This window comes from Emydura macquarii, unplaced genomic scaffold (genome assembly GCF_026122565.2).
Source record: "Emydura macquarii macquarii isolate MOO-44397 ecotype Brisbane River unplaced genomic scaffold, CSIRO-AGI_Emac_v2 contig_1876, whole genome shotgun sequence".
Lineage (NCBI taxonomy): Eukaryota > Metazoa > Chordata > Testudines > Chelidae > Emydura > Emydura macquarii.
In genome coordinates, this window is record NW_027132013.1 from 14,527,813 (window position 1) to 14,544,318 (window position 16,506).

At 38.9% G+C, this 16,506-nt stretch overlaps 1 protein-coding gene across 4 annotated transcripts in view; it reads left to right on the forward strand.

The window, feature by feature from the left end:
* The window catches only part of FUT8 (fucosyltransferase 8), a 278,111-nt gene extending 261,865 nt beyond the window's left edge, over positions 1-16,246 (forward strand). For all 4 annotated transcript variants that reach the window (XM_067557732.1, XM_067557733.1, XM_067557734.1 and 1 more), the window contains 3 exons: positions 872-1,048; positions 9,586-9,736; positions 14,966-16,246. In XM_067557732.1, coding sequence (XP_067413833.1) covers positions 872-1,048; positions 9,586-9,736; positions 14,966-15,283 — 646 coding nt within the window. In that variant the 3' untranslated portion in view covers positions 15,284-16,246. The remainder of the gene's footprint in view (positions 1-871; positions 1,049-9,585; positions 9,737-14,965) is intronic.
* Positions 16,247-16,506: the final 260 nt, after the last annotated feature.

Sequence of the window (16,506 nt, forward strand, 5' to 3'; positions counted from 1 at the left end):
TACCTCTGTGTGCCACACATGTTACCTTTAACCTTCTTAAATTCCTGAACATTATCTGAAGCCATTTATTTGTCATGGTACAGATCATTTATTTGGAACATAATGTCCATAGATTTTTAATAGACGTATTTGACAGATCCTAAAAGGTGTCACAATTGATGAAGTTCTGATAAGGACAAATATGATTCCACTTAAAACACAAAAGAGAAATGCTTGGAGCAGAACACAGAAAATTGGAATTACTTGGCAGTGTTTTGACTTAGTAAAAGGTAGGAGGGGACAAGCATATCTTAAAAATGTACTTCCTTTGCAGTTCAGAGAAAATGTAATACTGTTAGTATAGACAACTCATACATAGTTTTCCTCAAGAAGTTTAAATTGTACACTCTGGCAACTAAGTAAAACCTGCAGGGTGTATGTAGAAAAGAATAAAGGAAGGTCAGCCTCAGCTTACTCTGTAGCAGAGTCTGAGAGGTTTGCAAAACCATATCTCTAAGATTCCATTATGACAGATGTGGAGCATATTAGCATTTGGCCTCCAAAAATATAACAATTATATTCTGTTTTCAAGGGCAGGATGCTAGTTTCCTCCCATGGTGTTACACTACAACTCTATTATATCCTGTGGTTCCTGGCTTATTTCAGACTTTACAATTAGTAATCTCACCTTTGAATATTTCTCTACAGGCATCATTGACTTTTAATCCTTTTTCATTTTATTTTAGTTGTTCATTTTAAGGCTCATCTGAATACTATAAAGGGACAAAAAGTTTATTTTAATATAAAATCTAAATGTCAGTTGCCAAACTGTCTATTATAAAAATATAAAATGTTTATAAGTTGAATCCCAAGTGTCTGTCTGTCTTTTCAGTGTTCACGTCCGAAGGACAGACAAAGTGGGAACAGAGGCAGCATTTCACCCTATTGAAGAGTACATGGTACATGTTGAAGAACGTTTCCAGCTTCTTGCCCGCAGAATGCATATTGACAAAAAACGAGTTTATTTGGCTACTGATGACCCTTCGCTACTGCAAGAGGCAAAATCTAAGTAAGATGAATTACATATGCAGTATATAGATGTGCAGTGGAAGTCCACGTTAGGAAGAGTCCTACAATTCCTGACCTTTGTGGGTACAATTCTTAATGTAGTATTTCAACATAGTATCTGTGGTTTAATTTATATAGTTGAGATTACAGTTCAACTTTCACTATAGCCATTCTTGTAATTTGTTGATAATTTTCTCAGAAATTCTTCGGTTGGGCTGAATCTTTCCATATTTGGCCTCAGCTCGGAGGTAAGACTTTGTAAATTGAGCATAATCTCTTTAGTTATTTAAAAATAATTTATATTTTTTAAAGCAGAAAGAGAGGAGAAAAATATTTAAAAATAAATACACTCTTGAGCTCTAATTTATATGACACACATGCAAATTAAAAAGAAACTGGATAACTGTATTTTTAAAATATCTATGAGTTCTTAACTAGTTACACCTCCCAGATCACACCCTGCCATGGAAAAACCCATTTGATAGGTGTCAGAAAGAGGAAATCTCTGAAGATTTTTTTTTGCAGAAATCCCCATATTACCTCATGGAGGGATGACTGTTTCCCTCCACCAGTGGAACAGGTTTGGCCTGATTTGGGGTGGGCCCCAATCTTGTAATATTATTAGGAGGCCAGGGTCATCTATGGGATGGCTCTGTACCATCTCTGGCCCTTTCTAGCTCTCTGGTACCATGGCTCCAGAAACTCCTACAGGCTGCAACTATTCCCAAGTTGTGGGCTCTATACAAAAGATAGCAGAGTTCTGTTCAGGAAAGGAGAGGGACTATGTGCATTCTCCCTGTCTCACACACATGGCTCATGTCTCCCTTGCCATAGACCCTGGATTGCTCAGTGAGGATTTCACATGATTCTGAAGAGTAAATGGTGTCACTAAGGCAACTCTGTGCCATTTCTACATAGAAGAAAACAGATATGTATGTGGAGGATCCGCTCTGTGCATAGATCTAGGAGTGACAGTATTGTGCATTTAGCTCTATTTGATAGACTACAGTATCACAGATACATGTGTATAGCAGGAACTTAATAAAGAATTTTTACACTCACAGCAGTAGGTATAACTGATATTTCACAAGCATTGAACCTAAGCATATAAACCAACCCTGAATACAGAAAGTAATCATGTGACTCCATTGTGACCTGATATTTATAAATGTGTGTATTATACCCTTTCACTGATATTCTACCAGTTCTATTTCTTTCTTCCCTTAAGCAAAACTATTGGGACTTCTTTTGTGTTCAAATAACTCAGAAATGGTGAACTTCCACCATACATTTGACATCAGAGAGAAATAGTCATTGGCTATGTTTGGGGGAAAATAGTTAAAATTACAAAACTGATTAAAAATTTATTATTGCACATACAAAGTAAACAAAAATTCTGTTTATTTTGTATCTTTCTACTGCAATGTAAACCTATACAACTCAGTAGTGCTATACTTATTTTCTGTCATATCCATCAAGTGCTGCATCTTAAAATAATGGAGTTTTGCAAAGCAAACTTATACAACTCCATATTATGGCAATTTTTCTTCCCCCCCCTCCCCCCCCCCTTTTTTTTTTTTTGTCTGTGGGCGGAAAAAAGTATGAAATGCAAAAAATTATGGTAATGTAAACTTTAAGTAGGAAATCTAAACTCCGTAAAGACAGATTAACACAAAAATTAAGGTTATAGTTAGTTTAATTATTCCACATTGCACTTAAATAGTATTTTTAATGACTGGTTATAACATGCCTGGATTTAATATTGCTGTTTCAATCTTAACTTTACACTTCTTGACTTCTTTGTTTAAAAAATGTCCACCTTATCATTGCAAGGTATACGACTGTGCATATGTATACACATAGTGCTCTAAGCACTCTGCAGCACTTTAAACCTTCATTCAATGGATGGTCCCCTGATTTCTGCAGCATAACAATGCTGAATTCTTTGGCACAGGGAAATTTCTGTTTCAGTTTAAGATAAAGTCCAAATCAGGTTTTTTTGAAGTATTAAAAGGAATAATCCAATCAGTACGGCATTTCTTGTATGTAATTTTATATAAAATACAATAAAATCTAAACTTTTGAAAGCTTTTCAATATCTGCTGCTCCCAAATTTTCAGCATATACAGAATTTGCATTCAAAAGTAATAATTTAAGAAGCTGTCTGGGTATAGCTGGTGGTTTCAATAGGTTAGAAGGTATTTAATGATTTTGTCACTTCATAAGAGGTGGGAGGCAGGTTGAGTTTTACCTTGGTTCACTTGAGACTTGGCATTGGAGGAAATGTATCTCCTCTTTCCTTTTCTCTTGTGGGAAGAAGTGGGAAATACCTGAAATTTTGTAGGGGTGCTTAAACTTCTAGGAACCCTGACTTATCAGTCTTTGACAGGAACAATCATCACCCAATAGAAATAGGTTTCATTGCAGCCATTAGTGGATAGGCATTTTAGGCAGATACTTATATTTAAATGATCAGCTGTGAAAGTGTTGACATTTAAATGATAATCAACAGGCTTCAGAGTTAAAGCATCATTTAGATGAATAGACAGTTCATACTGCTTAAAAAGATTGTTTCAAGCTGTTTACAGACTAAGGAAAATAATGCTCTATTGGTTCATTTATGGTTTGCACTTGAGTGGTTTTCTTCTGAGCCTACTTGTGCACCAGCTATGAGTACTGTAGCATTAGTGGGTGTTTGGGGATGATGTGTTTCCAGGAAGGAATAATGTAGGGGGGCATGGATGAGAGTGGGTGCTGTGAAGACGATGCATAGAAAGGAGGCCTGGTGGGGAGCAAAAAAGGGGATTCTCAGAAGGTGAGCTATGGAGGGTTCGCTAACTGAAAAAACTGTGGAGTGAAGCTGGTAGTTCTGCTCCTGACAACCTCTGTAGTGAGGATGGGTACTCAGAAGTCATGATAGGTAAATTGGCTTAAGTGAAGGCTGTGCTCAGCCACAGCTAGTGGGAACGCATTGAATAATTTGTATTTCGACTGGTTCAACACAAGCAGTTGAAATACAAAGAAAGTCTATATTGTAGGCAAGGGTTTTGATGCAGTTGACAGCATCTTTCCATTAAAGGGAGAGGATTGGAAAATCATTGGTGTTCCAGATCATAATTCAGGTGCAGTAGACAAGCTGTATGGGGGAACTGTACTTCATACGTACCTGTTTTGTGAATGAATCTAACTAGAACTTTTTCATGTTTATCACCAATAAAATTCAACAAATTCAGATCTTTCCTTCAAATTGTTTATCCTCCTTAATTTCATCCTAAATTCCCTCTTTCATTTTATGAAACAGTTGCAGTTTATGCTTTCTTTACCTTTCAACTTCTGTTGTGTTGCACAAACTGTCTCTCTCTCTTTTTTAATGTTTATTTCCCCAGCACATCTGGAGGTTTTCCACAGCATTTCATTGCTGTTTCCTTACTCCACTACATTAAGTTAAAACATTTTTTTCTATGTAATAGTTGTAGTTTAAGATCTTGCAAAAACATCACCTTAGTAACTGATAAATCCATTAAACCTCTCTGTTCCAACACACAGAAGCTTGAATTAGTCCTTCAATTATGTGGCAATTTCACTCTCATTCAAGGTCAATGGTCTCAGAAGGAAGAAAATATTTTTAAAAAGCATCCCCTCCCCAAAAAATAAATAAAACTCTCTATTTCTGAATGCACTGTGAGGAGATATATAATGAAGCTTAAACGAACTACCAAAAACTGATAACTATGAGTGAGGAAGAAATAGTGCATACAGGTAATCCAATATGAGGAAAGCTTTGGGATGCCAGTTTTAATTCTTTTGCTTGATTTTCGCAATCTGGTCCTTTTAGCATTACAGTGAAGAGGAGGGGTTGATAATTTCTTCAGAGAGATAAAGAGACACTAAGGAATCCTGCATCATATTCTGATGCTTTTACTAGCCAGAATATGACCTAGCTTGAATTGAAGAGCAGGTAGAATAATATAGACTACAAGGTGATTTAAAATCAAAATAATGAAATGGAGGTTAATACCAGATTCAGAAACATCTAGAAGACTGTGGTTCCTGAACAAATGGAGACAGGAGAAAATGAGAAGTTCTCTTCTGAATAGACTTATGTAAATACAAGGGGATAGAACAGTGGTTCTCGACCAGGGATACACGTACCCCTGGGAGTACACAAAGATCTTCTAGGGGGTACGTCAGCTCATCTACGTATTTGACTAGTTTTACAACAGGCTACATAAAAAGCACTAGCAAAGTCAGTACAAACTAAAATTTCATACAGTGACTTGTTTATGCTGCTTTATATGCTATACACGGAAACATAAGTACAATATTTATATTCCAATTGATTTATTTTATAATTAGATGGTAAAATAAGAAAGTAAGCAATTTTTCAGTAATAGTGTGGTGTAACAGTTTTGTAATTTTATGTCTGATTTTGTAAGCAAGTAGTTTTTGAGTGAGGGAAACTTGGGGGTATGCAAGATAAATCAGATTCCTGAAAGGGGTACAGCAGTCTGGAAAGGTTGAGAACCATTGGGGTAGAAGATTCCACTGTGTGCAGTGGAGCTCAAGTTAACAAGAAATTTAAATAGATTTAAAGTCTGAAATGTGGTCTTTTCTGTTTTAAGTCACAATTCTCTCTGCTATACAGCTCTTACTGTGGTGGGGTTGACCACTGTAAGGTTTATGGATACATTTACAGAAATTCACAAGTTTTCCTTTGAAAATCAACAAGTTATTTTGAATTTCTTCCACTGAACCATCCTCCTTAAAAAGTGTTGATCCTGCTGTGAAAGGGTAAGTGGGTTCTGAATCTCTGAAGTAGGTGGCAAGTTATCCTATGCTGACAAAAATGAGCTAGCTCTGTAGAAAAAGAGGATCTAGAATATGGCCCAAGCAGTACTAAAGTAAGAAACCTGGGGAGAAGACTTGAGCGGAACTTTAAGTTATTGTTAATTTTGTTTGTAACTAAAGCCAAACTTCAGGAATGAGGTGAAGTTTTGACACTACATGGTATGTGGTATTTTATAATAGATTGGAGAAAATCACCTGGTCTTAATGCTTCTGGTGACAAGAACTTGCTATGGGATGTGTCAGTATATTATCATGTTATCCCCATAATATCATAGTAACATATCACACAGAATGTATGTTCAACTGCAGGATATTCATTTTTCCACAGTCCTGTTGCAGGATGCCATTGTTATACTGTATGAAAAGGGATTTATAATGACTAGGGCCCTACCCAATTCATGGTTCATTTTGGTCAATTTCAGAGGTTTTTAAATTTTGTCAATTTCACATTTTCAGATGTTTACATCTGAAATTTCACAGTGCTGTAACTGGGGGGGTCCCAATCCAAAAAGGATTTGTGGGGGGTTGCAAAGCTTTTGTAGGAGGGTTGCAGGATTGCCACCCTCACAGTCGCAGAGCTTCTTACAACCAGAGATGGTTCTTGGAGGTGGAGGTGAGTCTGATCTCCCCTGTGCTGCTGGGAGCTACCCAGCCAGGGGCTCCAGCTGCTAGTCCCAGCCAGGCTGCAGAGGGACAGGACTTCCTTTTCCCCTGCTTGGCCACTCTTGGGGGGGGGAGACCAGACCCACCTCCAGAAACCTCCTCCAGCTGCAGAAAGCTCCGCGGCTGCACTGCATTCAAAGCTGGACTGCAGCTGTGGGAGATACCCAGAGATTAGTCTGATTTTCCCCCCGAGAGTGGCTGTGCAAAGGAAGAGGAATTCCTGTCTCTCCCCAGCCTGACCGGGACTAGCAGCTGGAGCTTGGTCCACGGTTTTGAACCCCCAGCAGGGTCTCCCCCAGCCCTGCCACTCCTCCTTCCCTCCAATAGCTAGATTTCATGGGGGAGGTCTGATTTCACGATCTGTGACATGTTTTTCATGGCCACGAATTTGGTAAGATCCTAATAATGACAATTATCTGGATTATTAAAGTTATTTTGTAGGATTTGACATTTCATACTAGTGTAAAAGTTCCACAAAAGTGTGGTGTGTGATCATAGAATCGTAGGACTGGAAGGGACCTCGAGAGGACTAAGTATTATTTAGACCATCCCTGACAGGTGTTTGTCTAATCTGCTTTTAAACAATCTCTTTAGGCAACTTATTCCAGTGCTTATCTACCCTGACAGTTAGGAAGTTTTTCCTAATGTCCAACTTAAACCACCCTTGCTGCAATTTAAGATCATTGCCTCTTGTCCTATTCTCAGAAGTTAAGGAGAACAATTTTTCTTCCTCCTTCTTCTAACAACTTTTTAGGTATTTGAAAACTGTTACCATGTCCCCTCTTAGTCTTCTCTTCTGCAGACTAAACAAACCATTTTTTTCAATCTTCTCTCACAAGTCATGTTTTCTAGACCTTTAGTCATTTTTGTTGCTCTTCTCTGGACTTTCTCCAATTTGTCCACATCTTATGGTGCCCAGAATACTCCAGTTGAGGCCTAATCAACACGGAGTAGAGCGGAGGAATTACTTCTTGTGTCTTGCTTACAACACTCCTGCTAATACATCTGAGAATTATGTTTGCTTTTTTTGCAACAATGTTACACTTTGATTCCTATTTAGCTTGTGATCCACTATTACCCCCATATCCCTTTCTGTAGTACTCTTTTCTAGGAAGTCATTTCCCATTTTGTATGTGTGCAATTGATTGTTCCTTCCTAAGTGGAGTACTTTGCATTTGTCCTTACTGAATTTCATCCTGTTTCCTTCAGATCATTTCTCCAGTTTGTCCAGGTCATTTTGAATTTTAGTCCTGTCCTCCAAAGCACTTGCAACCCCTCCCAGCTGGTGATATGTGGTGATGTACTATATATATATAAAAAAAAGTTCTGATTGCAGAGAACCTGTATTCATTTTTTTCTGACTTTAAAATAAAATTCAGAATTATTGCTTTTGCTGTTTTGGTTTTTATCCTTTTTCTGTATAAAGCATGCTGACAAGCTAAACTTGCTTTAGGAAAACAAATAAAATACAATTAAACAATAGTTGTATTATGATCTACTTAATAGTGCAATACTGGCAGAAGATATTGGCCACAATGAGGAAGACAAGAAGAAAAATGCTGTTAGTACAACTTCTCTGTCTCTCTGACACAGATATGGCCCCTATAACCTGTCAGGCATAGCCCTGTCTATTTCTCTTCAGGAACATTGTCTTCTCAAAATTGAAAGTTTCTTACCTTTCTCATCTAACCTCTGCTTCCACATTCTACGTATAACCAAGTCAGCCTTTAAAACTGAGTCATTAACTCTGGAGTATTTCCCATGAATTATTCATTTTTATGTTGAAACAAATGTTTTCTTCAAGACACAAAATTCTAATTAAATCTCCCCCAAAGCCAGATGCTTCAAACTAAGTATTTAAAAGGAAACAAAACTCTCTCTCATTTTGTGCAATCCCAGCTGTTGACATTAGACAAAGGATTTTTCCTGTCTCAATGGCTACAGCTAGTTAATTTGAGAGAGAAAAGCCTCCTATATATTACCTGTTTCACCTTTGAAGAAAATTGCTCTAGTAGTTCTTACATTGTGAGTGTTTAAATTAGGCATATTCCCACCAAATAGGGCTTGATATTTAGGTGTCCCATGATATACAAACAAGGTGTGTTTGAAGTTTCTAACTCCAGTCCCTTTCAGAGCACTTGGAGATAAATAATCTCTCTTGCTCTGAGCTATGCTCAGCACAGGAGAAGGGAGAGTCTGAGATACCTTGTTATGGCGCCTTGATTCTGGAGCAGTAGCCACTCTGGCCCCAGTGTTTAAGGGCTGCTGTAAATTATGAACTCTTTTGATAGTGTAGGTACCATTAATTCAGATAACTAGATTGTTAACTATATGATTGAATTACTCACTATTTATTCCATGAGTAGCCTACTTTATACATTATCCTGTAATTACTAAAAAGTTATACATTTTTAAAAAAAATCCAATAATTGGCAGGTTAAATATATAGGTTATGTTTCATAATTACACTGTAATTGCAGCGGAACAGCGCTGTCATTTAAATCACTTCATTATAAAGTGCAACAGATTTTTTTCAGTTTGTGCTCATTTGTTTATTTGACAGACCCTTTCACTAGTACTTGAATTCCTAATTAAAAGCCTCCAAGAAAGAATGGTAGTAAATATGGCTAAAAGATATACTAAAATCAAGACCCAGTGCCATATTGTCTGTCTTTCTTAGGGTTTCATCCTGCTGTCCATTAGTGTGGTATCTGAGTGCTTTCCACATAAAACCAATAGCAATAACGCAAGTCCCTAATCAACCACATGGAGTCTCTGGCACTTCTCCCATTACAGAGTCAAAACTCTGCTTTGTGAAGGGTTTTTTTTTTGGGGGGAAAGGGGACCTTGTGAGGGGGCAAAGGCTGAGAGCTAAAATCCTAGAGTGGTCAAAAATGCAGTGGTAAATTCCCTGAAAAAGAGAATTGTGACTTAAAACTACTCGCTCTTATAATTAGGTTTGTGCTTCCTATTGTAAAATTTTAATTGTAAGGTTTTGATATTAATTGTAGATTATATTTTTTCCAGATATTCAAATTATGAATTTATCAGTGATAACTCCATATCTTGGTCAGCTGGACTTCATAATCGATATACTGAAAACTCACTGCGGGGTGTTATTCTGGATATCCACTTTCTGTCTCAGGCAGACTTCCTGGTCTGTACGTTTTCCTCACAGGTAAACTGCAGTGTAAGAGCTAAATATACTTTGCATCAACCAATTCTTTTAAATATCTGACTTTTTTTTTTTAAATTAATGCTAGCTAGTGCATCTACCATACCATATTCTCCATGTTTTGTAGTAAAAATTTCATGAAAGAATTAAAAGATTCAGTAGCATTGGCTGATTACATCTCCTCAGCTGAAGTCAGCCACCATAGTTGGTTAATGTACTTGGCTTAGTCAGAGCATTTAAAAGAAGCAGAAGGTAATTAGGCATGTATTCTTTATGATTTTGCATACAGTCAATATATAACCCAAATCCATCCATTTCTGTACTTCATTGCACTGATATTGAGAGGTTTAAACACCTCAGGCTTTGACTGCAGTTGATTACTTTATAGGAATGGAGGGGAGGGGGAATATAATTCCTCTTCAGGGTCAATTACATTTCCACAAGGCCAGAAGCAGTACAGTAAATTAATGTTGTATCCACTGTAATCCACTCAGATTTGTTGTGCAAATAATTCATGCTATAGGCTTATTTTCCAGTGGTGTACCGAGGGGGGAGAGGGGCATGCCCCCGGGTGCTGCTAAGGGGTGCGCTGGCTAGGCCCTCGGAGGAGAAGCTGTGCCCCCTGCTGACATCCCTGGCGGCCGTGCTGACCCCGTCCCCTCTGTCTCCTGTCCCCTCCGACCCTGCACTGGGTGCAAGGAGGAAACCGTGGGGCAGCCAAAGGCGGGGCACTGGGGCAAAGGCGATTACGCCCTCCCCCCACTGCTGCCAGACGGCCCCCTCATACTTACATTTGAGGTCCCCCTGCTGCGCCCCTCCCTCCCCCCCCAGCTGCGGCATCGCCCTGCAGGGAGGGAGGTCTGTGGGCCCGTTTCCCACTTTCCCCCACTCCCGCTCCCTGCCAGCCCCACCACCCCCACAGCAGGATGGAGAGTGGGGGAGAGGGGAAATGGGCCCGCAGACCCCCTGCAGGGCGCTGCTGCCAACGGGGGAGGGCAAATATAAGTATTGGCCCCCACGTGCCAGAGACCAATCGTATGCCGCTGTTGTTTTCTTGAGTAGCCTGATGAAACAGTATAGAGTCCAGTGGGAATATGAATGATGTAATGGTTATTGTGGAATTTTCTGTTCTATTACATGTGCATATAATTTCATGGAGCATGATAAATTCTTAAGGATTTTAAAATACAAATAGTATGGTAAAAGCCGTGTTTTCTCTGTGATATGATGCTCCATCTGATCCAAAAGACTCTGGCAGATGGAGGGTATACTGTAAAAGCAAAAAAGTGTGATTAAAATCAGACAAAGGACCTATTGAAGTCACTTATGCTCTTAGTGAGCCTATTGAAGTCACTTATGCTCTTAGTGGCAGTGCTATTCAAGAAAGAATTCACTTGTGGATATTAGCAGCAAAGGCCAACATGATTGCCTTATTACACTGATATACTGGCATAATACTAATGAGTGCTAAAATCACTTCAGAAAGCAAATATACTCCACAACCTCAAAATGCAGATTACCTTCTGCACCCTAACAATAATTAAACATAGAGTAACCACATAGCAACATTAATACTAATACAGAAATAAATTAACTCAAGAAATAATCAAATGAAGGTAACAATTCATCATAGCCAGCATACAATAAAAATAGAAAAATTACAGAAAAGCCTCTCCTCACCAAATTATCCCCCAAAACATACCCTCATACCTCCCCCAACACCCTATCAAGCATATTTTTTAGCATACTCATAATATGAGTCATAATATGGCTATTTCAGACTAAGGCAGAAGGAAGTCACAGACCGCTAACCAAGAATATTCTGTCAGCAGTGCTCTCTCTTTTATAAAAATGGTGATCCAGCTCGAGTGTCTCCACTGACCACAGCTGTAGCAATATGCCATGGAGGGAGAGACAATCATCAGTTAGAGAGATCCCAGGCCCTTTAGAGCCTTATAGGTCATGGCAAACATCTTAAACGCTATGCAGAGATGCACAGGTAGTCAGTGCAAATCCCACAGTGTCATGTGCTCCCAGCTAGATACTCTACTCAGTAAACATTCTGTAATATGTAAATATTATGCTGGTACAGAGCATTTCTATTAAACAATAGCCATAAAATGGGTTGTTTTCCAAAATGAACGAACAGATATAATTTAACAGATAGCAACAGATAGATGAGTTGCAGAGAATATAAAAAAGCTGTGGGATGGAAAGCTCCTCTTTTATTTATATATATATACACACACACACACTAAAAATGCACATCATACACTATAGTGTGAATTTAACATTTCCTTAGGGGTGGAAAGATTTTCTTCTGCTACTAAGATATTATAATTGAAAAGGTTGACAAAATTGATCTGAAGGGATGGAGGGTGGGTCATGTGGTCCACATAAACAGAACATCTTGAAGAACACCACTTATAAGGTAAGTGACTGTTCTGCTTGAGTTCCTGAGCATGTGGCTCCTACTAATGGTGATTAATTAGCAGGTCAGTAAAATAGATGGTGGGAGCAAGGAGCTCATCTGAGCATGAACTGCAGAACTGCTCTTCCAAGTCAAGCATCTGCTCTAGAAGCTGATATTTGAGAGTAACGGTTGGTAGCTGTGTGAACTGAGGATGATGTTGCTGTTCTACAAATTTCAATGATTGCAACTTTGCTGAAGTATGCTGCTAAGGTAGCTTGGGCTCTGGTAGAATGAGCAATCACTCTACTTGGTAGTTGTAATTTATTGATGTAAGAAATCTTGATACAGTCCATGATCCATTTGGATAATATCTTAAAGGAGATTAGTCTACCTTTTGATGCATTCCTTTATGCTATAAAGAGTCTAGGAGATTTTCTGAATGACCTTTTTCTACTAAGATAGTACATCAGGGCTCCTCTGATATCTAGGGTATGCAAATTTGTCTCATCTGGAGGTGAGTGAGGCCTTGAAATAAATTTAGGTATGTGTATATCTGATGAATATGAAAGACCGACAATTTTAGGGATAAACCTAGGGTGAGGTTGCATAGTCACCCTGTCTGCATATAATATTGAATATGGCGGGTTAGACACGAGTGCCTAGATCTCACTGACTGTATATGCAGAAGCGATTGCCACCAAAAATGCCACTTTGATGATAAGTGATTGAAGGAGTAAGATGTAAGAGGCTCAAATGTGAGCGCCATAAACAAAGAAGGGACTAAGTTTAAGTCCCAATACAATGGGACTTATAAGGGATACATGTGCAATAAGCCCATAAGAAATCTTTTTGATTTCTCATCAGTTGTGTGAGAGAACACTGAAAAACTTTGAATAGAAGGATGAAAGGCTGCCAGGTGAACTTTGATCAAGTTCAGTGAAAGTCTTGACTAGCAATAGAAGATAGTCCAGAATTAATAGAGTAGATATCCAAAGAGGATCAGATTGTTTTGACTGCATCCATAGGGAAAAACATTTCCAAATACACTTTCCTAGTCTGGATGTCATTGGAACATTCTTTATCCAATGATGTTAACCATACAGTCTCCAGGCTGTAAGGTGAAGAGACATTGGATTCAGACGGAGTATGTGTCCTGAGTCTGGAGTGATTAATTCAGTAGAAATGGGAGAGTTATGAACCAATGATTGGAGAGATACCAAAACTGACAAGCCCATGCTGGGGCCACAAGGATAATTTGAGCCCTGTCCTGCTTCACTTTCCTTAGAACCCTAAGAATTAAAGGAAAGATGGAAAATGCATAGCCCAGGTGATGTAACTGTGAGATTAGAATTGCATCTGCTAGGGCACTCTTACTCCGACCACCTCAAGAGCAAAACAGGATAGTGTTTTTTGAGATGTCTTTTCAGAGGTCTGTTTTCAAAAATCCCCATGCTTGGAAAATGTGTTTCAGCATTGACTCCGTTAGAGACCATGTGTGAGAGGATCAGCTTTGATCTGCTAGTGTATTTTATTCCCCTGGGAGATATATCACTATGAGATCTATGCAATGAATGATGCATTCCCAGAGCAGAATGGCTTCTTGACAAAGGAGTCTGATTTTGCTCCTCCCTGTCTGTTTATGTAAAACATTGCTGTGGAGTTGTCAAAATATGCACAGCTTGGTTCCTCAACAATGATAGGAACAATTTTCAAGCGAAACAAATCACTCTGAGCTCCAACACATTCATATGAGCTGATCGATCTGCAGAGGTTGATAGGCCATGCATCTGGAATTGACCCAGATGCACATTGCAGCTGCTTGTGGATGTGTCTGGTGCCTAATATCTGGATGAAAGATATTGCAAGAAGGACGTTCATTGACAAACATTGTTTGTCTCTAATCACCAACAGACAGACGAGATTCAACCGATGGATCATGCCTTGCCAGTTCATGCTGTGAATGCTTGGCCATGTGTTGGAATAGCTGGCAGATGGTGATGTTTTTATAGGAGATAAAGGAGACAAAACTGGATGTCATTTGCATGCTACTAGCATGTAGAACATCATATCTCACAATCCTCCCCAATGGTTTCATGCGGTAGTTAAAAAGGATAGGAGAGAAAATCAAGCTTTGTGGGGTGCCAGAGGTGAATGCTCTGGAGGGGAAGAAACCTCCATCATCCACTGAAATAAAGGATTAGAACTATTTGAGTGATTTTCCTTGCTATGTCCCTGAGATGAAACAGTGGTATTCAATATCAAAAGTCACAGACAGTCCCAGGAGTGTAAGCATGGACATTCTGTATGGACTTCATTCATCAGTACCACCAATGCTGACTCTATTCCATCATCTGCCTTGAAACCTGACTGAGAATGGTCCAGGATATCAACAGTGGATAAGTAAAGCCCTTGATAGATGTTTTGTTTGAGTAAAAGCTCTAAATCCTGGAGAAGGAGAAGAGAGGAGAGGAAATATGATTACCAAGTTTCTCTGTGTAGAAAGGTGACACTTTTTACTTGTTGCTTTATCTCTAATTATGGTTAAAAGGAAAAAAAAAAGACAAACCTAAACTGTGATTATTTATAAATCATTGATTTTTTTGGCTTTCATCTCTTTATTCAGGGTTACATGATATTTGTTAATAAGTGTACAGCATTTTTCTAATATACCATTTAAAGAACTTGGGAGTTTAAGCTGGAAATTCCAATTCTTGAACTCCTTTTGTGTGCAATGCAGCTGTTGGGTGTAGGATGTTGGCTGCTTTGTTGAGTTAGAAACATACTGCACTCATGCCTTCTTTTCTGTTTTCTTTTCCAAGGTTTGTCGAGTTGCCTATGAAATCATGCAAACGTTGCATCCAGATGCTTCAGCATATTTCCACTCTTTGGATGATATCTACTATTTTGGAGGACAAAATGCACACAACCAGATTGCCATTTATGCTCACCATCCACGAACTGCTGATGAAATCCCCATGGAACCTGAAGATATAATTGGTGTGGCTGGAAACCACTGGGATGGTTACTCCAAAGGCATCAATAGAAAATTAGGGAGAACAGGCCTGTACCCATCCTACAAAGTAAAGGAGAAAATTGAGACAGTCAAGTACCCGACATACCCAGAAGCTGACAAATAAAACAAACAAAGGAAGGTTGTCAGTCATTCTCAATTCTAATTGGTTTGAACCAACCAACATACAAAAGGCTTACATGGGATTTGAATTCGCATTTTAACATGTAGTTAAAATGAAAACCTTTAGCATTCAGACTGAATAAGAAGCTTGGAAGAAATGGACAGGCCATTATTTGAACTTCTTGTTGAACTTTTTTTTGTTATATGCACTCTCTCACATGCGCGTGCACACATCCTCCCAGGAAAACTGTTGTTTTATACTATTTGTCTCTTTCAAGATTTGTCCCTGTCATTAGTCATGAGTGAGCCCTGGGCTCTCTTCTTCGCCATTAATTGACTGTAATACTCAGACTTACAACACTGCCATATTGTGTAATTTGAGTGACATGAACATATTTTGTATGTGCGGAATTTACAACATGGTGCCTATATTTGAAAGATCTGTGACCTTTTTAGAAGAGCCATGCCCAGTTCCACTGATAGGCAAGAGTTGATCTTTATCTGGTCTTGTCACGAGCACTGAACTTGCTCCAATCAACAGATTCAAAAATCAAACTAGATCTTTTTTCTTTACAAGATTCTTTTTAAAAAAAACAATTCCATTGATTACTTCACCTCATCATTAATAAAATAAAGGATACATCCAAACAATGAAGTATTCACTGTCTGTTAGGAACTTTTGTAAACAATGCCATGAACAGATTCTTTAGTACTGTAATGTTTCTGGACATTGTCTTTGATAACAAAAAAAATAAATTAAAAAAATGAGTAGCTGAAATTTTATAGATGATTTTTACATATTCATTGCTCAGTTGAATAACTGCCAGTGAGTGTTTCTCAGGTACTTCTATGGAGAATGGATTTCAGAAGAATGGCTGCAGTGACTCAGAATTTTTTGTAGACATCTCTCTCTCTCTCGTGCCTAGTCTACACTACAAAGACCTACGTTAGGTCGACTTAGAGCCACCGTATTAATTACTGCAGTGGCTGATGTCCACACTACTCTCCTTGGGTCAGTGGTGTGCATCCTCAGCAGGAGCACTTCCACTGACCTAATAGGAGCAGTGTGGGGAGCTGAAAGCCTGGTCTCTCAACTCTGTTGGCAGCTCCCTGCCAGGAGCCCAGCTGCCCCACAGGTTCCTGGGCTCCTGGCGGGCTGTCCCTCCCCTTCCCCCATTTCCCGTCAGGAGCTGGGGGAAGCGCCCAGGGCTTCTCCCCTCCCTGTTC